At 38.4% G+C, this 23,914-nt stretch overlaps 1 protein-coding gene across 1 annotated transcript in view; it reads left to right on the top strand.

Moving 5' to 3' along the window:
- Nucleotides 1–23,914, top strand: part of LOC140739509 (dedicator of cytokinesis protein 2-like) — a 651,201-nt gene that overhangs the window by 138,014 nt on the left and 489,273 nt on the right. The window contains exons 11-14 of the mRNA XM_073067873.1: nt 4,981–5,056; nt 9,768–9,847; nt 15,791–15,916; nt 23,549–23,673. Coding sequence (XP_072923974.1) covers nt 4,981–5,056; nt 9,768–9,847; nt 15,791–15,916; nt 23,549–23,673 — 407 coding nt within the window. The remainder of the gene's footprint in view (nt 1–4,980; nt 5,057–9,767; nt 9,848–15,790; nt 15,917–23,548; nt 23,674–23,914) is intronic.

The following is a 23,914-nucleotide window of genomic DNA, read 5'->3' as shown; positions in this document are numbered from 1 at the left end:
GGCTGATAATTACATTCTGATAATTTTGCCAAATCTTTTGGTATAATGATGACCAAATATTTGAAAGACTCTGTGTGCCATGCCCAGGGATATTTACTTTCAATTTCTCTTGGTGGGCTATAGTAATATGAAAGTAATTGGGTTTTATCCATGTTGATCTTGTATCCTGATAATTGGCCATATTATTCAAAGGATTGCATCAATCTAGGTAAAGAGTCTGTTGGTTGCCCTAGCTAGATCAAAATGTCATCCGCATAACAAGTCAATTTATGCTCTGTCCCTTTAATAGTAATTCCCCTGATATCTTCATTTTGTCTGATGTATTGAGCTAATGGTTCCAGATATAATGTGAAGAGTAGCGGTGACCATGCACAACCCTGTCTCGTGCCCCTTTCTAGGGTAAGACTATTTGATAAATATCCATTGATTTTAATCTTAGCAGTAGGGTTGTCATATAGTGTCTGTATAGTTTTAATAATTGTGTCTTGGAAACCAAATCTATGTAAAACTCTGTAAAGAAAATTCCAATTAACTGAATCAAATGCCTTTTCAGCATCCACGCTTATCACTATTACATCGATTTTATTTTTTTGTATATGATCCATAATGTGAAGTGTCTTTCGTATATTGTCTTGTGTTTGTCGTTGTCGTATAAAACCTGTCTGATCGTTACGTATCAGTATAGGTAGAAAATCCTCTAATCATTTGGCCATGATGGAGGTAAATAATCTATAATCTACATTAACAACGGATATTGGTCTAAGTGACCCGCATTCCATTTTATCCTTGCCTTCTTTCGGTATAGCTGAGATTATCGCTTCCTTCCAACTGGGTGGCATTTGTGCCTTTTTTAGAGCCCAGTTTAGTGTGGGGAGTAAAACAAGAATTAACTCATTTTTAAATTTTTTGTACCACTCTGCCGTACACCCATCTGATCCTGGTGACTTGCTTAATTTAAGCCTACTAATTGCAGCTTTTAGTTCAGCTTCAGTTATGTCAGCAGTCATCGTTCTATTTTGTTCTTTGCTTAAAGTGGGTAACTCTAGTGAATTCAAGAAGGTGTCAATTTGGGTCATGCTTCTCCCTGAAACTTTGGAATATAGAGTTTTGTAAAACACTTCAAAAGCTTCTTGAATTTCACTTAGCTTATTTTTTATCATTTTCGTTCTTGGGTCCTTAATTCTATGAATTGTATTTTCTGCTATCTTTTTTTCCCGTTTCCATGCCAGTATTTTCATAGATTTTGATCCACTTTCATACTGTCTCTGTTTCAGAAACATTAAATTTTTCTTGATTTCTTGCATAGCCAAACTATTAATTTCAGTCCTAACTCTTTTAATTTCCCCTAATGTATCCTGTGCCAAATTCAACTTATGTTTTTTCTCTAGTTCCTTCAGCCTATTTTGTAATTCCTCTAATGTTTTATTCCTTATTTTTTCTTATATGAAGATATCGCTATAATTTTCCCTCTTAAGACAGCCTTCAGAGTATCCTATAAAATGGGAGGTGAAACCTCTCCATTATCATTAAATTCTAAGTAGAGACCAATTTCTTTTTTAATTTGTTCCTTAAAGTACGGATCACTGAGTAGAATTGAATTTAGTTTCCAAATAGTATTCTTTGGTTGTAGGTCAAAATCAACTGATAAATATATAGGTGCATGGTCACTTACATCTATTGTCCCAATTCCACAGGTGTTTATTTTGTCTTTGTCTTTTCCAAATGTTATGAAATAGTCTATTCTTGTATATACAGAATGGGGAGCAGAATAATGAGTGTAATCCCTTCTGTTGGGGAAAAGGTCCCTCCATATATCAATTAAACCAACATCCTCAAAAAGTGTATTAACTTTCTTATGTTAGGATTTTGTTTCATAGGTTTTTCTATTGGAAGAGTCTAAGTTTGGTTGTAATTGTAAATTCAAGTCTCCCCCACATATCAGGAGACCTTCTGTTTCCGCTACCATAATATCAGTAATTTTCTGAAAGAAACCAATATCACTTCCCGGGGGTGCGTATATATTCAATAGAGTAACTGAATTTCCGTCTATATTCCACCTTACCAGAATATATCCGCCCTCTTTATCTCTCATTTCGAATACTTTTTCAAAATCTAGCTTACTTGAGATAAGAATAGCAACTCCTCTCCTATGTCCTGATTTATATGAGGAGAAAAACAAATTAGTGAAGCCCATTCTCTTTAGTTTTCTATGCTCATCATCACTTAAATGAGTTTCCTGTAAGTATACTACATGGGCTTGTTCTTTTTTCATTCTGGATAAAATTCTATTACATTTGATTGGATTTAATAGCCCATTGACATTAAAAGAAATGAATTTTACTTTGTCCTTAGCCATCTGTATTTATCTGTCAATGTATCATTGAAATTAGCAGAATAAAACTGAATTGATCTACTCCCTGAACAAATAAGAACCAAGAAACGCAAATAATAACAAAAATGGCAACGAACGTGTGATTCCAAGGCTGAGGTCTCTAGTAGATGGCCCTGCGTTGAGCTAGAGGAAATGTCTAGCTGTGGGGGATAACCCCTCCTACTTGTGAGTTGAGGGCCCCCATTGCAGTATTCATAAAAGTCAGTGAACAAATCCATTACACAGAAAAGATTTCCCTGTCTACTCCTATATATATACACACATACACACACACACACATATATATATATATATACGCACACATATATTACATACATACACATATATGCACATATATATTCTCATTTTGGTGGGGAAAAAGGAGTAAGTGAACGAATAAAGAATAACAACTAAGTAATATAAAATCCACATTATGTTAAGTATTTCTCGAGATAGGTATAGCACCATCTACTTTTGCTTCTGTTTAACTTCTCAACATTTTTAAAGTTAGCCAAACCTTATGGCTCTTCTGGAGGGCGTGAGGGCTGTCTTTGGAAAACTCCCGGTCTCTTCCTGATATACTTCTTTCGGCCTCCTCCCATCTCCTGCCTTCTTGATTCTCGCACTATTTCCCAAGCAGAGCGGGATAATTCCTCTACCAGGCTTTCCCTCAGTTTGATCATGCTGACGGGCAACCCTCTGGCCTTCATGTCTGTAGTCACCTCTTCCACTGTCGGATACAGTTGGATCCCATCTCGATAAAACACTTGAAGTTTAGCAGGGTATGGATTTTGAAATCTAATCCTTTCTTGCTTTAGTATTTGCTTTACTTCAGAGTATTCTTTACGTTTCTGCAGGACCATGGGGGAGTAATCTTGGTTGGAATATATTAATTTATCGTCTAAAAACACCCTCTTTGTACCCCAGGCCCTTCATAGAATCTCCACCTTGGTACTGTACTAAATGAATTTAATTATTATTGTGCGTGGCTTATCTGCTCTATCTCGGGTAGGCTTCCGGATGAGCATGCGATGCGCTCTCTCAATTTCCAGCTCCATAGTCAAGGGAAGCTCCAACGCGTCCCACAGCAACTTTCCAACAAACTCCATCATAGACAAGCCCTCTGCTCCTTTGGGAACATTGTATATTCTGATTTTTTTTTTGCCGTGATCTTCCCTCCTTCTTGGTGATTTAATATTTTTATCATCTTACTCAGTATCCATTCCACGTTTTGAATGCGATCTTCCACCTTCTCAATTCGAGTCTCTGCCACCACTATTTTTTGATTGACGTTGGTGAGCTCTGACTTAATATCATGTGGCTGCTGCTTTATATCTTTCTGGAACTCCCTTATATCTTTCAGAATTTCGATCATATTCACCACTTCGCCTGAACGAGGCCCAGCGGCCGCCTCGCTAGCACGCGGTTGGGTAGGAGAGCCGCTCGCTGCACTCCTCTCGGCCGCAGGCTCTGCAGTGTCACTTTTTTTATTTCCATTCTTTTTCCCCGTTCTTTCCCCTCTTTTCAGTTCAAATATTTTTCGAAAAATACTATATTTGATAGGTTAACGGGGCTTAATACATGTTTTTCCGGAGGAGCTATTGACTTAAGCTGCCATTCTCGATGGTGACGTCACCGGAAACCCCAGCGATTCATTTTGGACAACTCAGTTTAGGAATGCCTGGTACAACGAGCTACTCCACGCTTCTTAAGTCGTCTCACTCCTGAGTTGTAGCCACAAAACAAATAACTAGATTTCAAAAGAGGACAAATGAAATGCTAACACAAAATAGTGGCACCCTGATGCAGCTGTAAGAGTCACAACTTCACAGCACCAGAGATCCAGGTTCAATCTCTGATATTAAAGCTGGTTCTGATACTTACTCAATCGTGATCTCAGATGCTGGCTGCATGAACTTTGCATGTTCTTCATGTGAGCAGGTGGGTTTGCTGTGGGTGCTCCAATTTCCTCCCACATCTCCTAAAAATGTGTAAATTGGTAGTTTAATTGGCCACTGTAAACTTTCTCATGTGTAGGTGAACGGTAGAATCTGGGATCAGTGGGGTGGGGGTGGTATGGCTGGAAACAAGGGAATAATAAAATGGAATCAGTGTGGGATTAGTTAAAAAAATGAGTGCTCAATGTACCTCACAGTACCTACAGAAGAGGGGATTTACTGAATTTATTCTCTGGCACCTGCCTCAGTGGGACAGGTTACTGCTCTAACATGGAGTGACAGAAATATTATATCTATCTTTGTCAGTCTGCCTTCCACTAAATAAGAGAATCAACAAGTTGTACCTAATCTTCAAGTAATTGGTATACAGACAGATCTCTGTTTCATGCAATTCTTTAGCTATCAAACATCAAAATGGTGCACTTTTAGCCAAAGGGAACAGAAAATCCTTTTATGATGATGATGAACCTTTCATATCACAGTCTCCAAAACTATGACTAATGATGTATGTTAATTATTTTCCTTTCGGCAGTCCTTGTGCTGCACTTGATAGAATTTATAAAAGTCAGTTGTACCTTAGCACACACCATTATTGAAGACTGTAATAATGCTTCAACTCTGCTTCATTGAATATTTTCTGTCTCCTTCTAGTTATGGACATCACTGACATTGTGAAAGGCAAAGCAGAAAGTGATGAAGAGAAGCAGCATTTTATTCCTTTCCACCCGTGAGTCAATTTATCTCATAAATTATTTGCATAGAACATGTGTAGGAAGTTATCTATTAGTTTGGATTGGATAGCACTCATGAGAATGTTTTATTATGTTTTAATAGTTATGTCAATTTGAGCAAGAAATCAGATGTAATGATTTGTTTTAGTTAATAATTTTTAATGGCAGTCCCACCACTTTAATCCCATTAGTCCCTTACTTCTCATGAAGTCATTCTGAACAGTTCTATAATCAATCCAAATGGCATTTGCAAGAAACTCTCCCAACCTCCACCACCACTATATTAAGGGGGGGGGTCACAAATTATTTCTATCAAAGGAAAATCTTCTCTTACTCTTTTAAGGTTTCTAGCCATGAATAGGATACCATCAAATTTCTATCAAAATCAGGTTTATTATCAACTGATGTATGTCATGGAATGTGTTGTTTTGTGGCAGCAGTACAGTGTAAGAAATAAAAGCTTACTGCAAGTTACAATAAATAACTTGTAAAAGAGGAATCGTGAGGTAGTGTTCCTGGGTCACTACCATAGTAGGGAGGAAGAAACTCATCCTAAAACATTGAGTGTGGGTCTTTCTCCCTGATTGTAGTAATGAAAAGAGGACATGTCCTTGATGGTGAGTGACCTTAATGATGGATGCTCCTTCTGTAAACACAATCTTTTGAATATGTCCTCAATGGTGAGGAGAGTTGTGACTACAACCCTTTACAGCCTCTTGCAATCCTGTGTACTTAACATCCATACCAGGCTGTGATGCAACCAGTCAGAATGCTGTCCACTTTTAGGTGACACACCAGAGTCTCCTCAAACCCATAATGGAGTATAACCACTGGTGTGCCTTCTTTGTGATGGAATCAATATGTGGACCATAGGATAGATCCCCTGAGATCTTGATATTGAGGAATTTGAAGCTGCTCTCTCTTTCCACCTCTGATACCCCAAGCCCCCACTCCAACCCATGAAGACTGGTGTGTGTTTTCCTAGTTTCCCCTTCCAGAAGTTTATAATCAATTCCTTGGTCTTGCTGATGTTGAGTTCAAGGTTGTTGTTGCAACACCACGAACCCAGCTGATCTATCTCATTCCTGTACATCTACTTATCACCATCTGTGATTATGTCAATACTGTGGTATCATTGGACAATTTATAGATGACATTTGAGTTGTACCTAGAGAGCAGTGAGCTAATTACACATCTGTGAGGTACATCTTTCTTGATTGTCAGTGAGGATGAAATGTTATTTCCAATCTGCATTGACAGGTGGTTGGGCATATGGATTGTGTGTGTGTGTGTGTGTGTGTGTGTGTGTGTGTGTGTGTGTGTGTGTGTGTGTGTGTGTGTGTGTGTGTGTGTGTGTGTGTGTGTGTGTGTGTGTGTGTGTGTGTGTGTGTGTGTGTGTGTGTGTGTATTCACAAGAAAGTGAATAATAATAAAATTTATTTCTCATGGCTTACCATTCAGATATTATGATTAAGTGGCAGGGCAGGGTGGTGAATTTGTGGAGTTTGTTACCACAGGCAGCTATGGAGGCCAGGTTGTTGGGTATATTTAAGGCAGAGATTGATAGGTTCTTAATTGATTGGACATGGCATCAAAGGTTACAGGGAGAAGACCAGGGACTGAGGTTGAGGAGGAGAAAAAGAGATCAGCCATGATTGAATGGTAGAGCAGACTCAATGGGCTAGATGGTCTAATTCTGCTCCTATGTCCTATGGTCTTATGGACTAATTGGTCTTCTGTTGGCCATATTTGTGTACGCAGCAAGCAACCAGGCATGTGTTTAAATCCCACAATGGTAGCTGAAATTAAGAGTAAACGTCTCTGTGTTGATGGCCATGAAATTACTTACTTTACATATAAAATCTCATCTGGTTAAGCAATAATCTTGGAGCAAAGGAAATGCACTGCCATTATCTTTAACAAAAGGGATCTGTATATGCTGGAAATCTTGAGAAATACACTCAAAATGCTGGAGGCTGTCAACAAGTCTGACAGTGTCTATGAAGAGGAATAAACAAGTGATGTTTTGGGCCAAGACTCTTCATCAGGACTGAAACGGAATGGGGCAGAAGACAAAATAAAAAGGTGAGGGAGGGGAAAGAGTACAAGGTGGCAGATGATAGGTAAAACCTCATGGGGGGAAGTTGGGTGGGTAAAGGAGGGTAATAAAGTAAGAAGCTGCGAGAGGATAGGTGGAAGAGGTAAAGGGCTGAAGAAGTAGGAATTGGATAGGAGAGGACAGCGGGCCATGGGTGAAAGGGAAAGGGGAGGGTGAACAGGGGGACATAATGTGCAGATATGGAGAAGAGAAGGGACGAGAGTGTAAGCAGAAAGGGGAATGGAAAAAGAGAGTAAGGGAGGGGAAGAATTTCCCAGAAGTTGGAGAAATTGATGCTCATGATACCTTTTGGAGGCTATCCAGGTAGCATTGCTCCTCCAACCCGAGTCTGCCCTCATCATGGCAGTAGAGGAGGCCATGGACAGACATGTCCGAATGGGAAGTTGAATTCAGTTGAGTACTGGGAGATCCTGGCCTTTTCAACAGACAGAGTGAAGGTGTTTGACAAAACAGCCCCCCAAGTCGGTGCTGAGTCTCACAGGGATCACCGGATACAGTAGATGACCCCAACAGACTTGACTTGAAGTGTTGTCACATCTGGAAAGAATGTTTGGGACCCTGAATGTTGGTGAGAGAGGAGGTGTGGGACAGGTGTAGCTCTTGTCACACCTTCAGGAGTAAGTGTCAGGAGGGAGATCAGTTGTGGGGGGAGGAGACAATCACGTAGAAAACAATCTCTACAGAAAGCAGAGTGGGGTGGGGGAGGGAAAGTGGTAGAATCCCATTGGAAATGGCAGAATTACGAAGACTGAACTGCTTGTGGGTTGGTAGGGTGCTGCCTTTATTGAATTTGCTTCTATGTGATTAATCAATCAATGTGACTAGCTGTTGACTGCTGGCAAACTGACAATGAAGATCAGCATTATTTGTGGCATCCATACCTCATAAATGATTGAATAAAAGCCTCTTGAGGTTCATTGCACCTACAAAAATGAACCTAAAGGCTGTCAGGAGGATGTGCTGTTGCTACCTGTGCCTCCTTAGTTAGGAGAAAATGGAGTGTAAAGTGAATGAGAGAGTGTGTGTGAATGTGAGTGCATTTGCAAGACTGCTGTCTGAGATTTGGTGTATACTGCAAGAACGTTTGTGGTATGCGAGTGTGAGAGCATTTGGGAGAATGTGTGTGTGTGTGTGTGTGTGTGTAATACTAGAACCTTATAAAATGTGAGTGGTTGTGGGTGTAGTGTGAGAGTATATGGGGTGACTGTGTGTGTGTGTGTGTGTGAGAGAGAGAGTGTGTGTGTGTGTGTGTTTAATATGGGTGTATGTGTAAGAAAGTGTGAGTGTGTGTTCATATTATGTATTTTGGAGTGTTTATGAAAATATGTGTGTGTGTTTGTGTGCATGTGAATAGCAATGTATGTGAGAAAGCATGTGAGTATTTTTGTGAAATATGAGTGTGTGGGTGTGTGTAAGTATGTAAGTGCTTGTGTGTATAATGTGACTATATTGGAAGTGGTTAACAAAGAAAATTCAATCACTTTCTATTACAATGAAAAGCAAACATTATTTCTTCTCCTACTCATGCATACATATGAAAGCCCTCATTATACTTAATTAAAAATAAGTGTTTGACTAATTCAATTTGCAAGTTTGGAATTGTTCTCTGATGGGTCAAAAACTCAGATTGCAATCTGTTACCCAAACCATGAAGGCGTATAGTATTGATTAATCTTCTCCCTTAGTTGGGAAGGAATGAGAAGAGGTGGTACAGCAGAAGGCAGCAAACCTGCTGCACCCATTTGTTGCAGGAAGTGACTGCGAAGCTCTGTACTAGTGTGACAGCAGTGAAGCTCTGAAATGGAACATAGGATTTGTTTTAATAGCTGATGTAACAAGCAGCCAAGTGTGGGCACAGGTTCTCAGAATTTAGAAGTGTACATGTAGGCCCTTAATGTTATGAAAAAAAGTGTGCATATGTCCGTAATCTCATGGGGATGCAAGAGATTGCAGGTGCTGGAGTCTGGAGAAACATACAAAGTGCTGGAGGATCTCAATGGGTCAAGTAGGATTCATGGAGGGAAGAAGACAGCTGAAATGTCAAGTTGGGACTCTTCATCTGGACTCCATAACCTCATGATTTTTTAAGATAGTTAATGATAGGAAAACTGTTCCTGCTTGTCCTCCCAACTTGTGCCTACCTTTGCATTCACACCATCCAACTTAATGGAAATGAAAGGCACTTAATGGAACATTCAGTGAAAAGTCCAGGAGATGGAGGAAAAAGAAGTTCATCGACACCAAGTTGAGCTGACGAAATTGAAAGTAAGATACCCACTAGGGTTGCCAGTCCTCCTGCATTGTCCTAGAGCCTTGAGGATTTATAGATACATTTTTGGACATTTACTGGGGAGAAAAAAAATCCCCTTCTGTTTTGATCAAGAGTTTTATGCCTGCCTCTAATGATAAGAACTAAGATGCAAAGGTTTGCAGGATACCAGCCACAATTATTGACAAATGCTGTTTAGACAAGAAAATGTTGGGTGTGACCACAATGCATCCAGATATCTTTACATCCAGCCTTTTGTATTAATATTTTGCATTTAATCTGTTTCTCTTGTGTGTATTTCTTTTCTCATATTTTGCAGATTTGTGGCAGAGAATGATTTTCTGCACTCTTTACTTAATCGAGTTATCTCTACGAAAACCGGAGATGAGAAAGGACAAGGTAATCCTTTCGATCATGCTTGCATTTCTTACTTCCTGTGTTATTTGTACTTCAGAATAAAGTAAGTTTATATGTTGTCACTATTACCTACAAATTATAAACACCAAAGTTTCTGCAGATACTGGAAATCTTGAGCAAAATGCTGGAGGAACTCAGCAGCATGTACTGAGGAGAGTAAATCGCCAATGTTTCAAGCTGAGACTGCCGGTTCTGATGAAGAATCTCAGCCAGAAATGTTGACTGTTTATTCACCTTCACAGATGCGGCCTTACTTGCTGAGTTCCTCCAGCACTTTGTGTGTGTTATCTGCAAATCAGTATTTTGCTTCAGATGGCATTGGATGAAGGAAGTGTTCTATATATCGGGCTGGACTCAGACAATGCTGGGCATGGCAATAAACTATTGGGCAGGATACCAGAATATTAAAACAGATTTGAATACATTACTGGAGCATGGACATTAGCTTCATAATGATTTCTTGATATCTTGTACCCTCTTGGATTATTTGTGTGTTTATGTAAATACTCAGCAGGAAAAATGTGAACAAGACACAGAGAACTTTATGCATTTTTCTGAATAGAACTTAATAACAACGTAGATTTTTTGTTCAGATGCTACCAGGATATTATGCTAGCTCCACAATAGAATTTTAAAGCACAGATGTTCTGAATACAAACTGTAACTGAATTGAATAAGACCCATAGAATCAGGGCTAAAGTTGGTTCGAGCTTGTATCCGGTAAGATGTCAGCAGCCAAGTCTAGTGAGATGTCACTTACTCCACTACTTGGTAAATCAAACTGAAGATGATGCATTTGAGGGGTAGGAATGGACTGTTGCTGTGCACTAAAGCCCACAGAACCACCAGCCTTTTGTTACAAATTGAAGAAGCCTATAGGATTAGTCAAACTTAATGAACAATTGGCCAATGTGCAATGGAATCCTCAGCAATAATTATTTGAATAATTCAGATTAGCCATTGATAAGATCAAAGAGATTGTTTGGTTTCTGCTGTGTAAACTCTATTGTCTAATCAATAATTCAATTATATTTCCCCTCCTTCAACTGCTTATCATCCCCTTCACCTGGATCCACCTTTTGCCTAACAGCTCTTCCCTCCACAACTTTATGCTGGCTATCTGCTCTCTATCTTTCAGTCCAATTGAAGAGTCTCAGCCCAAATTATTGGATGTCTACTTCCCTCCATAGATGTTGCCTGACCTGCTAATCTCCAACACTTTGTGCATTGCTCTCCTTGGTAACTGACTGACTTCAGAATCTCAACACCCAAATTGAACTTAAAAGGAGCTTTTGAGCATCATTGTGGCCACTTTTTGTATTTTCATATTATTCCCCCCCCCTCTCTCTCTCTCTCTCGCTCTCTCTCTCTCCATCTCAAATTATCATCCATGTGTTTGTTACCTCAATACTTGAATCATTCAGTGCTGTCCTAATCCACTAATCCACATCTTCACATACTCCGGATTTAACACAATCCAAAACTCTTCATATTCTATGTTCCACCAAGAAAGATTTATTGATCATCCCTGCTCTTGCTGACTTATATTCGCTCCTGGGCCACAAACACTGTAAATTTTAAATTCTCATTCTTTTGTTTAAACCTTTCCAAGACATTGCCCCTCTATTTTTTCTGAAACTCTTCCAGCCACCAGAACCTTCCTTAATCCCCAGATTTTCATGCTTAAAAATCCCCATGATGTTGCTTTTCTTCTAAGGTACTTAATAACAATGAGGCACAAAATAATAAACATAATTTCTTATTGTTGCCTACCACTGAGATCTATTAACCATTTAAAAAACTAGGTTCACAACCAATTATTCAATCAATGAAGAAATTATCAGATATTGCAACCTTTTTCTTCCTGAATTGTGTGTAGCTATTTGAAGTGAATCCTTAAGCCTGCACTCTAATGATTTGCTACTAGCAGTGAGATGATTCACATCAGAAGTTGCATGGATTGTTTAAAAAAAGCGAGAAAGAAAGAAACAAAATGGGTTTTGAGATCAAAGATAGAAATTAAAGCAGAAGCAGGGCATATAACTTCTTGAGCTTGTTGCATTATCCATTAATATCCTGGGTACTTCTTTTTTTTAAAACTTTTTTTATTGAGTTTTCAAATAATTACAGAAATAAAAGAAAATATATGAAAAATATATATATATACCCTTCCCCCCTCCCCCCTAACATCCCTATAGAAAAAAAAGAAAGAAGGAAAAAAAAGAAAGAGTGCCTGGATATCGGAAGATCCCCACATGCTCCATGGAGTTCATAATAACTTTAGTATATATACTTATTTATTTCCCCAAATAACCAATTATTTCATCTTCGGAGCACCTATATATTTAATCCTGTCTTTTGTAAATAAGGGTGCCAAATTTTCAAAAATGTTTCATATTTATCTCTTAAATTATAAGTAATTTTTTCAAGTGGAATACAGCTATAAATTTCCTTCTTCCAATGATCTATACTTAAGTATGCATCCGATTTCCAAGTTACTGCAATAGCCTTTTTGGCTACTGCCAGTGCAATTTTTATAAATTCTTTCTGATATTTATTCAATTTGGGTTTCGGTTTTATCCCTTCAATATCGCCTAGTAAAAATAATATTGGATTATGTGGAAGTTGTGTTCCAATAATTTGTTCCAATAAAACTCTTAAATTTGTCCAAAAAGGTTGAATTTTAGAACAAGACCAAGTAGAATGTAAAAAAGTACCGATTTCTTGGTTACATCGGAAACACTGATCGGATAAATTTGGGTTGAATTTATTTATTTTTTGTGGTGTAATATATAATTGATGTAAAAAATTATATTGCACTAATCTTAACCGGACATTTATTGTATTTGTCATACTATCAAGACATAGTCTTGACCAATTTGTTTCTTCAATTTTAATATTCAAGTCACTTTCCCATTTTTGTCTTGACTTATGGACTCCTTGTTTAATTGCCTGTTTTTGAATCAAGTTATACATACAAGAAATAATTTTTTTAATCTTTCCTTTTTGAATTAAAGTTTCTATTTCATTAGATTTCGGCAATAACATTGTTTGACCTAATTTTTCTCTTAAATAAGCCCTTAGTTGGAAGTAACAAAAAAGAGTGTTGTTTGATACTTTATATTTATTCTTTAATTGATCAAAATGGATTAAAACCTGAAATACTAATCCCAAAGCTAAAGTAGTGACAAATGGTCAAATTTCAACACCATTTCAGTTAACAAGGTCAACTAGGCAAGGTTGTCTATTATCATCTGCTTTATTCGTGTTGGCGATAGAACCATTAGCTGAATTAATTAGAATGGACCCAGATATTAAGGGTTTCAGAGTTAATCAGGAAGAATACAAGATTAACTTATTTGCTGATGATGTTCTGCTTTATTTAACAAACCCATTGCACTTGTTGCATAAATTATCCTATAGATTAGAAGAATACGGGAAAATATCAGGTTATAAAATAAATTGTGATAAAAGTGAAATTTTACCTCTTACTAAAGGAGATTATAGTCAATGTCGAGTAATAACTCAATTTAGATGGCCGGCAAATGGTATAAAATATTTAGGTATAAGAGTTGATAATGATATAAAGAACTTATAGAAATTAAATTACTTACCATTATTGAAAAAAATTCAAGAAGATCTTGATAAATGGATGGTATTACCAATAACATTAGTAGGTAGAGTAAATACCATAAAAATGAACCCTAGAGTACAACCCTAGAGTACAACCCTAGAGTACAATAGGGTTGAACCCTAGGGTACAACCCTATTGTACCCTAGACTACAATACTTATTTCAATCACTACCAATACAACTACCCCAGAAGTTTTTTCAAGAGTTAAACAAATATGTGAGGAAGTTTCTTTGGAAAGGTAAGATGTCAAGAATATCGTTGGAAAAATTGACATGGAAATTTGATCTAGGAGGGTTACAACTTCCAAATTTTAAGAATTATTATAAAGCAAATCAACTTAGATTTATTGCATCTTTTTTTGAGAAAGATAGACTGGCATGGATTAGAATAGAACTAGATAAAATAGGAGAAAATGCACCTGAAGATTTTATATATAAATGGGAATCTAAATGGATACGGGAAAAGAAAGAATCTCCTATATTAAAACATTTGATTGACTTATGGAATAAGATAAATGTTGATGATGAGACAAAAAAATCTTTATTAGCAAAGAGATCTTTAATTCAAAATAGACTTATTCCTTTTACAATGGATAATCAACTTTTATATAATTGGTTTCAAAAAGGGATTAGATATATAGGAGATTGTTTTGAAGGAGGTATATTAATGTCCTGGGTACTTCTTGATCTGAAGTCCACACTCTCAGCCAGTTCCCAAGTCCTTAAAATAAAAACATAAAATGCTGAACATACTCAGCATCTCCTTCACGTTTATGGCCTTTGTTCAGATCTAGCAAATGGTAGAAATCTAGATGTAAAATAAGAGAATGGTGGAGTGAACAAAGGGAATATCTGTTATAGGTTAGAGAGCCAAACAGACTGGATGACACAGAGAGGGTGTGAAAGACACTGGAGCAGGAGTGAAAACAATGAGCTGAATGAGAAGGCTGTGCAAGAGGAAACACTGCAGTTGCTAGAAATCTGAATAATACTAGAAATGTCCAGATTGTCTGGCAGTATACTTGGAGAGAGAATAATAAAATTCACATTAGAGGTCCATGATCTTTCATCAGAGCCGATCAGTTACATACAATTTACAATGATCAACCAACTTACCAAACGTTGTATCTTTGGACGATGGGAGGAAACCGAAGTGCCTGGAGGAAACCCACACAGTCAGGGGGAAAACATACCAACTCTTTATAGGCAGCAGTGGGAATTGAACCCAAGTTGTTGGTACTAATCACTACGCTACCATACTGACTTTGACTGTAAGTAACAGCAAAGTGTCAACATATTCTGTTATGAAGATGAGCAATATTATGACATTTCATTTACAACTTGGAATATATTGAATAATCTTAATATAGATTCTTGCCCAAAATCAAATTAATTCTCCATTTTATAATTTAAAGAAAAACACTGGCAAAATGTTTTAATAAGCTGAAATATAACAGAAACTGGAAAAGCATATATCGAGTATCCCCTCCATATTTTGCCAATGGATTGGTACATCATGCCTAATTTTCAAATATTTATTAATGCAACAATCTTCAAAAAAACTTGTTTCATGTATAATTAGGACAGCCTAGGACTTATATTGTAGTCCATGTTTCAACAATATGTCAACACTAAAGTAGTTTCAGTGTATTTATGTAATTTATGAAGACATATTTGACAAATTATGTTGAGGTTACGAGTGTCAGATGTTAAGTTCTTTCTTTTTAATCTGACTTTGCTACACAAGTAATTTTCATCGATCCTCTGTTGTTGTATAATTGAACCAACTTATGTAAATGTATTTATCTTCGTTTATTTAGAGAAACAACACAAACAGGTCTTTCTGGCCCAATGAACCATGCCGCTCAATTATTTAATCAGAGGACAATTTACACTGATTAATTGACCTACATTAGTAGTTCAATTGGTCAGTGTAAATTGTCATGGAGTGTGGGAGGAGAACAGAGCACCTGGAGGAAATCCATGCGTTCTTGTTGAAAAATGTACTAACTCCTTACCGAGCTCGCTGGAATTGTACTCTGAACTCCGACAGCCCGAGCTGTAATAGCGTAACGCTAACCGATACACGGTTTACCACATATAAACTGTGCTACCACAGTTTATATTCTGCAATAGTAGGGTCATTGAAGAGCAGTTTTACCAGTCAACAGAATGTCACATTAACTGAATATAATTTATGCTTTTTATTTAGCTACTAATTGCTAGTAAAACACATTTTTCTCCAGGTCCCATTAAAAAAAAATAAACAAGTTTCCTTATTTCATTTTATAGGCCTGTGGGTGACCATGAAAATGTTGGTTGGGGATGTATCTCAGATCAGAAAGGATTATCCACATCTAGTGGACAGGAACACAGTCGTTGCCAGGAAGCTGGGATTCCCAGAGATCATCATGCCAGGTGGGTTTTCACTATTTGTCTTTCATGCAATGAGAAACTGACAAAATTAACAAGGAATAGATAATCAGGAATTTCCAAAGGAAAACAGTGGAAAATGTTTGATTTATGCAGTCAGCCATGTTACCTTCTAATAAAAACTCTGTTACTTGTATGATAAAGATGAGCACAACTTCACAATCTACCTCATCAAGGTATTTGCATTTTATTTGTAAGGCACCTCCTCTGTAACTGTAACACTATTTTCCATACTGTTATTGTTTTTTCTCTCATACTAGCTCAATGTACCTATGTTTTGAAATGATCTGTATGGATGGCATTCAAAACAAAGTTTTTCACTGAATCTCAGTTCATGTGACAATAATAAACTAATTGCCAATTACCTTCATTAAAAAAATAGGAAAACTAATCTTTAGGTGAATAGACTATAAGACAAAGGAGCAGAAATATACCATTTGGCCCATCTTCTCTGCCATTTCTTCATGGTTGGTCCATTTTCCTTTCATCCCAATCTCTTGCCTTCATGCCCTGACTAATCAATAATCTATCAACCTCTGCCTTAAATATGCCCATGTATAGCATGGTCAAATGTGAATAGAGATGTTTTCTCCCACTAGCAAATGGAAAAAAAGATAACATTATAAAAATAGACTATTTATTTATTAGTTCATGAGTGGGACCTTATCTTTTAGGAGCTGTCGTCCACAATTGTTTTAGGTAGTGTCATTAGCCAATGTATGTGGCACAATCACAATACTATGTTGGTGTGCATGATAACACATGAGAAGAAAATCCTACCAGTATGTGGATATTAATCCAACACCAATTTACCACAGAAACTGCTGATCTTTAGTTAGCATCTCTTAGAAATGCAGCTGAAATGGTGCAGTTTCCAGATGGGCTCTATAAGCTTTGTTTAAAAGAATTTGCTGATTAGTTTCTGCAGGTTAATGCTATGGCTCTACAAGAGCTTGGTACTTTCAGGTCCTCTACACAAATAATTTACTCCCAGACATGGCATTGCAAATCAATACATTAGGAGGAATAAGAATATGTTACACTACCCTTCTGTAGGAGGATAAGAAGGACTCAAATGGAGGCTATATCGGTCCATCTGATGGCTTGGATCTTTGCCAAGGCTACATAGTCCCTGCGAATCTCTGTAAAGAAAATGTTCGATTTGAGGCAAACTGAAGATAATATTTTTATTAATTTGTCTTATCTACTGCAAAAAGAAGCAAAATAGAATATTCAACAGTGGTTTACATTGCCATTAACTTGGAAACCTCAGATAATTAGGAAGGATTGGGAAGAATAAGGAGAGAATAGAATAGAGGAATTAAAGTAGAATTGAAGTAAAATGAGAGTTTGATGGTTGATGCAGATTTGATGGGCTGAAGGGCTTTTTTCATATTATACCTCTCCTTGACTCTATGAATTAATAAGACATTGGATGATTGCAGCATAAACTCATGAACTCTGTTGCTAAGGGCGATATGGACAAGCTTGGAAATTCCCTCTGGGGTAACATCCCAGCTTGTTTGAAAATTTATCACCATTCCTTTATCAATGTGGTGTTTTATGTTTAACCATAGTTCAATAATCCGACTCAGCAGTACATCAATGTATGGCTATGTGAAACTGACACCTTAAATGACCTGCTCTTCAAACAATCAGTTTACAATTCCTGGCTATCTGAAAGGGGAAAATTCAGGATGAGAGAAGTAGGCAAAATAGAGGTTTATGCTTCCATCAGCTGCAGTTTGTCAATCAGATGAGGATGTGAGATAGAAGCAAAATCATACAATTCAAAAGTCCCAATGGCTTAGCAGCTGGCTCACTAGGTAATGTTTGCCAAGCTCTTATCCTATTTGCCAAAGCCCTAGTTCTTACACTCTCCTTAAACTGATCAGACTCCAATTCATTTGAGTTGTATGGAAAATTTGCTGATGTAGCATCATTCTGAATATCTACAGGGGAGATTGATATCGATATCAACATCTGTTGTTGACAGTTATGTCACATTTTATTGTGCTAGGGAAGGGGAAAGCTGTTGATGAGTTTCCTGTGTGTTCAGCTATTAGAGCTGTCATGAGCAGCTTTGAGGTATATCAGCACCAGTTGATCTTTATGTATGCTTCCATTAATAGAGATAGTGGAATGTGAGTGAAGGAGGAATGGCACAGTTACTAGAGTGTGACATCTAAGTACTGAAGGTGCACTCACTAACCAAACCACATGAACCAAGCCATGGACCTTCTTGCAGGGGTGCATCCAGACCCTTGAGGCTTTGAGGCTACTATTGATTGAGCCAAGTGAGGCTCTCCACCCCTGTGCTAACAACATTCTGCTGAAGCACCATCAACAGTGTCCTGACCAGCTGTATCACTGTTTGGTATGGGAATTGCAAGGCAGCTGACCCAAAGACCCTGCAACGGAGTGTGAGGAGTGCTAAGAGAATCATTGGGATCCCTCTCCCTCCCATCCAGGAGATATAACAGAAGTGCTGCATTCACATAGCCCTCAGCATTGTCAAGGACCACTTCCATCTGTCCCAAAACCTCTTTGACCTCCTACCTCAGGTAGAAGGTACTATAGTATAGAAAAAAGACTGTAAGGCTGCATAACAGCTTCTTCCACCAGGCTGTGAGACATCTGAGCACTCTGCTACCACCCAGTATACATTATTTATCAGAACACCAGTAGCAATAATTCTGTTGCATATTGAGCTATAGTATATGTGATGTAAGCACATGTCAACTTATACATCTACAGAATATATTTTTCACTTGCTAATATTATTTTCTAGGCTTTATGGGATATTTATATTGTGCTTTGCACCTGAGGAATGTTGTTTCATTTAGCTGTATACACGTGGACAGTTGAATGACAATAACCTGAACGTGACCACTGATTTCACAACCTTCTAAACTTGTTGTGTAAAGATCTTCTTGGACCCTGCGATAGAGGATTTTGCTTGCATATTTTACTCTCTCCAATAAACACTCCAGTGTTGAAAGTCATGGAATCAACATTTTCTTGTGAATATAATCTTCAATGGATCTACAGCGACAATAAACACTTGAACAACTTTCTTTAAGGCGTTTTCTTTTAGGTGCCAGTTTCAAGCAGAGCGGTCAGCTTTAAGTGGCATTAGCTACTCGTGGCTGGGTGACTGCTGTGGAACATAACTGGACATCATGGCTGCTCCCATACTCCATCCAAATGAAGTAGTAGTGTGCTGCCTGCACGAGAGGCAAAGAGCACAGGTTAACAATTCAATGCAGTCGCTGCAACCATTTTACCTCTCTAAATGTCTTCTTCCTTTTCTGGTATTGTCTGTCAGTAACTAAACCCTCTTGCCAGAAATTGTACAGTCAGACCACCATTTCATATACACGTGATCTTCAGGAGAAGGAAAGCACTTGCATTCTTATAGCACCCTTTGCAACCTCAGTACAATTAATAAACCAAATGTCTGAAATGCAGGCACTGAATGAATATCAATAAATGTTCCAATTTAATGTTACAAGCTCTGAGATGGCAGGGAGATAATTGATTAAATAAATGGCATTATGGCATGGGCTGAGGTCAAATCTTGTTCTGGACGTCATGTACCTGGCCCTGACACACCATAAAAAAGGACATTTTTATATCAGAATGCTATTTCTGGACTTCTGCTTGGCATTCAACACTATTGTCCCACAGAGGCTGGTCAACAAACTCCTGCTTCTCGGTCTAAATACACCACTGTGTTAGACTTTCAAACCTACAGACCTGAGACAGTCAGGATGCACAACTGCTGCTTCCTCCCCGGGGCTGTGTGCTGAGCTGATTGCCGTACACTCTGCTCACACATGACTGCATGGCCAAACACCTGAGCAACCATCATCAAGATTGCTGATCTTATGACAGTAATGGGACTCATCAGTGTTGAGATAGCCTACAGAGAGGAGGTGAAAGAGTTTGAGGCCTGGTGTCAGGCAAATAATCTCTTCCTTAACGTCAACAAGGCAAAGGAGATGGCTATTGGCTTCAGGAGAACTCGCACCACTTACACCCCCTTTTATTCTGGTGAATAGCAGTGCACCTCATGGTTCCAGAACACTCCTACACAGTCAAGAACACTCACCGATGCCTCTACTTTCTGAGGAGGCTGAAGAGTGCTGGACATTGCATATCCATACTCACGTCATTCTACACACTGCATCACGGCCTGGTACAAAAACTGCATTGTGGCAGATTGGAAGGTTCTATAAAGGTTGGTCAAAACTCTCCACTACATCACTGGCTTACCTACCATCAAGGACATACATACAGAAAGGTGCCAGAAAAGAGCCAGTAGTATCATGAAGGATCCCACCCACCCTGCTCTTGTCTCACTCCCATCAGGGAGGAGGTCACATAGCATTCACACCAGGACCACGGTTACTTTCATGAGGCAGTAAGATTGATCAACACCTCCACCCACTAACTCCACCACTACTTTATTATATCCTGTCAATGACCTTATGTGCAGCCTAGTGTCTCTTTAGAGATACACAATTTACGTACACTGTAAAAACTACCTTATGTATTTATTTTGATTGTTTTTTTAAATCATTATTGTCTTCTTTATCGTTGTGTTATTTTTGTGCTGCATCCGGAATGACAATTATATCATTCTCCTTTACACCTGTGTACAGGAAATGACATTAAACGATCCTGAATTCTGAAAATAGGGATTTAAATCTTTTAATTCTGAGAACACTGTACCGGGTCTGAAATCTCCAAGTAGCTCTCCGCTTCCCAAAATAACTGAATTTTTTAAAATAAAGCCTTGAGTCTTAATGCAAATTTAAAAAACAAAATCAGCATAAGTGCAGGGAATGATTTAAAAATAGAGAATCATACCATGTCAAATTTCTACCAGTCTCAAGTTTGATTCACTGAACAATGCGCTTGGTTTCTCTTCCCTGCATGTACCACTCGAGATAACCAACTGGTATTTATATATAACACAAACTGAAGCCACATTAATACATTCAGTAACTTTTAGCGATACCTCTTAAGTTCTCTATCCTTAACAATAGTTCAAAACAAAATCAAACCACTCCAGAATTTAAGAATGAGAATAAGAATGAATATTATTTATTCTGTGTGGTGTAGGAAAATTGTTCATCTAAGTCTGCACTTTTTTGAGAGCATTAATTCCAATGTTTCTCGGGTTGTAGGTGGTTACAGTCCTGCCTGTTGTGATCATACTTTGAACAGCTGTGAATTGGCGTCATTTGGCTAGCTCCTCAATGGCCATATGCTTTTTTTCTAATTTTGACAAGGGAATTTATTCTCCTCCACATGGGACTAGATTAGGTTATCACGAAGAGAGGACATAGTTCAGGTACTGAAGTTTCTTCTTTAATATCTCATTGAATTGATCCCAGCCATCTCAAGAACTAGTTGCTAACACCTTTGTATTTACCTTCATCAGAACTTGACTATTTTCATTAGGGTTCCTCCAAATTGCACGTGTTTTAACATATAGAATAAACTTCATGGCAATGTTGGGAATCTAAGGAATTAAACATGGCAGTGGAATGAATGAAGAAGGAATTTTACATTAACTAGCTGGATAGAGATAATAACATGTAAAATTTTAAAATAAAGCCCAATGATGCATTTAAAATGAAAAGTGTTTACAATGAATTGAGGTTGACAGAAAGAGAAACAGGATTTCATTCTGATGCTGGGAAAGCATACTCATCTTATGTTGAGTTTCCTGTACAGGCTTCCCATCGCTCTGCATTGGGGTAATTAGTTTACTTCCCTAGAGATACGACGCTTTAATAAATGACCTGGTGAGGAAGTGGAGGGATGGGTCAGTAAATTTGCTGATAACACAAAGGTTGGGAGTGTTGTGGATAGTGTGGAGGGCTGTCTGAGGTTACAGAGGGACATTGATTGGATGCAAAACTGGGCTGAGAAGTGGCAGATGGAGTTCAACCCAGATAAGTGTAAGGTGGTTCATTTTGGTAGGTCAAATATGATGGCAGAATATAGTATTAATGGTAAGACTTTTGGCAGTGGGGAGGATCAGAGAGATCTTGGGGTCCGAGTCCATAGGATGCTCAAAGCAGCTGCGCAGGTTGACTCTGTGGTTAAGAAGGCATCAATCATGAGATTGAGTTTAAGAGCTGAGAGGTAATGTTGCAACTATATAGGACCCTGGTCAGACCCCACTTGGAGTACTGTGCTCAGTTCTGGTCTCCTCACTACGGGAAGGACGTGGAAGCCATTGAAAGGCTGCAGAGGAGATTTACAAGCATGTTGCCTGGATTGGGGAGCGTGCCTTATGAGAATAGGTTGAATAAACTCGGCCTTTTCTCCTTGGAGCAACAGAGGATGAGAGGTGACCTGATAGAGGTGTACAAGATAATGAGAGGCATTGATAGTCAGAGGCTTTTCCCCAGGGCTGAAATGGCTAGCACGAGAGCATATAGTTTTAAGGTGCTTGGGAGCAGGTACAGAGGAGAGAGTGGTGATTGCATGGAAGGGCTGCTGGCAGTGGTGGTGGAGGCGGAAATGATAGGGTCTTTTAAGAGACTTCTGGATGGCCACATGGAGCTTAGAAAAATATAGGGTTATGGGTAAGCCTAGGTAGTTCTAAGGTAAGGACATGTTCAGCTCAGCTTTGTGGCCTGATGGGCCTGTATTGTGCTGTAGGTTTTCTTTGTTTCTATGTTTGTAACATGGAACAAGACCTTTCAGCCCAACAGGCTGCACCACCCAGCAACCTACCGATTTAATCCTAGCCCCATCACAGGAAAATTTACAATAACCAATTAACCAACAAACCAGAATATCTTTTGATTGTGGGAGGAAAGAAGAGCACCCGGAGGAAACCCAGTTGCTCGCGGGAAGAAAATACCAGCTTTCTTACAGAGGATGCTGGAACTGAACTCCAAACTCCAACTCTGAGCTGTAATAGCATCACACTAACCACTACCTTACCTTACCGTGGTGCAGTCTGTGCATTGACTTAATTTCTAAAATAAGGAAATGAGTGTTCATAATCTCACAATCACCAAAGTTTACCAAGAACATAGAGGCCATTTGGCCACTAACTCTGTTGTTTCCAGGAAGAACTATCCAGCTTGATCTGTCTTTTTATCTCTGGGCCTGTTTCCCCGTTGATTATGACACATTAATCCAAGTAAATCTCAAGCGTAACATTAGCTTCTGCCTCTTTCTCCCTTTCAGGCAGTGAGTTTCAGACCTTGAGTCATACAGTGAATTTAAAAAAAACAAATCAGTTAATAAGCTATAATTTAAAATGAAACTGTTAGCTCTTGCAATGATGATTCATGGGGAGGGTGGGGAGGATTGTCTATAAACCCATCTAGTTTACGAAGGGATGTTCCTCAGGAGAGCAAATCATCCATCCTTACCAGGTTTGACCTGTACTTAACAGATGTGGTAGGCACTGAAATGGTTTGGTCAAGAAAGTTATATATTGTGCTCCAACTGTGGTCTAATTATAATCTTATATGACTTCTATGTAGCTGATACCTCTTTAGACTTAGGAGATACTTGGTGTCTAAAATATTATAAAACTACTCATGTAAGAACAATTCTCTCTCTCTTGTTACACTGTAGGTGATGTGAGGAATGATATCTACATCAGCATTCAGTATGGAGATTTTGACAAATACAACAAGACCACCCAGAAGAATGTAGAAGTGATAATGTGTGTCTGCAATGAAGATGGCAAAATTATTCCGGTAAGAATTTTTGTTTTGAGTCAATGGAGACTGAGTAATGGAAGTCGGCAGTCTTATCTACCAGTCCTCTCAGTTGAAGATTGGTGTTGAATTAATCTTGGTTCAACTTGAACTGCAGTGTGTGGGGAAGAAGAGTCAATTGAAATCCCACTCTAGATTATTAATTGCTGGAAACCAAATGGCCTGGAATTCCAAAGGGAAAAAGTTGGATTTTCCTTGAAGTTAGCATCCACGGGGCCAC

The sequence above is a fragment of the Hemitrygon akajei genome, chromosome 15 (genome assembly GCF_048418815.1).
Source record: "Hemitrygon akajei chromosome 15, sHemAka1.3, whole genome shotgun sequence".
Classification (NCBI taxonomy): domain Eukaryota; kingdom Metazoa; phylum Chordata; class Chondrichthyes; order Myliobatiformes; family Dasyatidae; genus Hemitrygon; species Hemitrygon akajei.
This window is presented reverse-complemented; position numbering and strand designations above follow the sequence as displayed.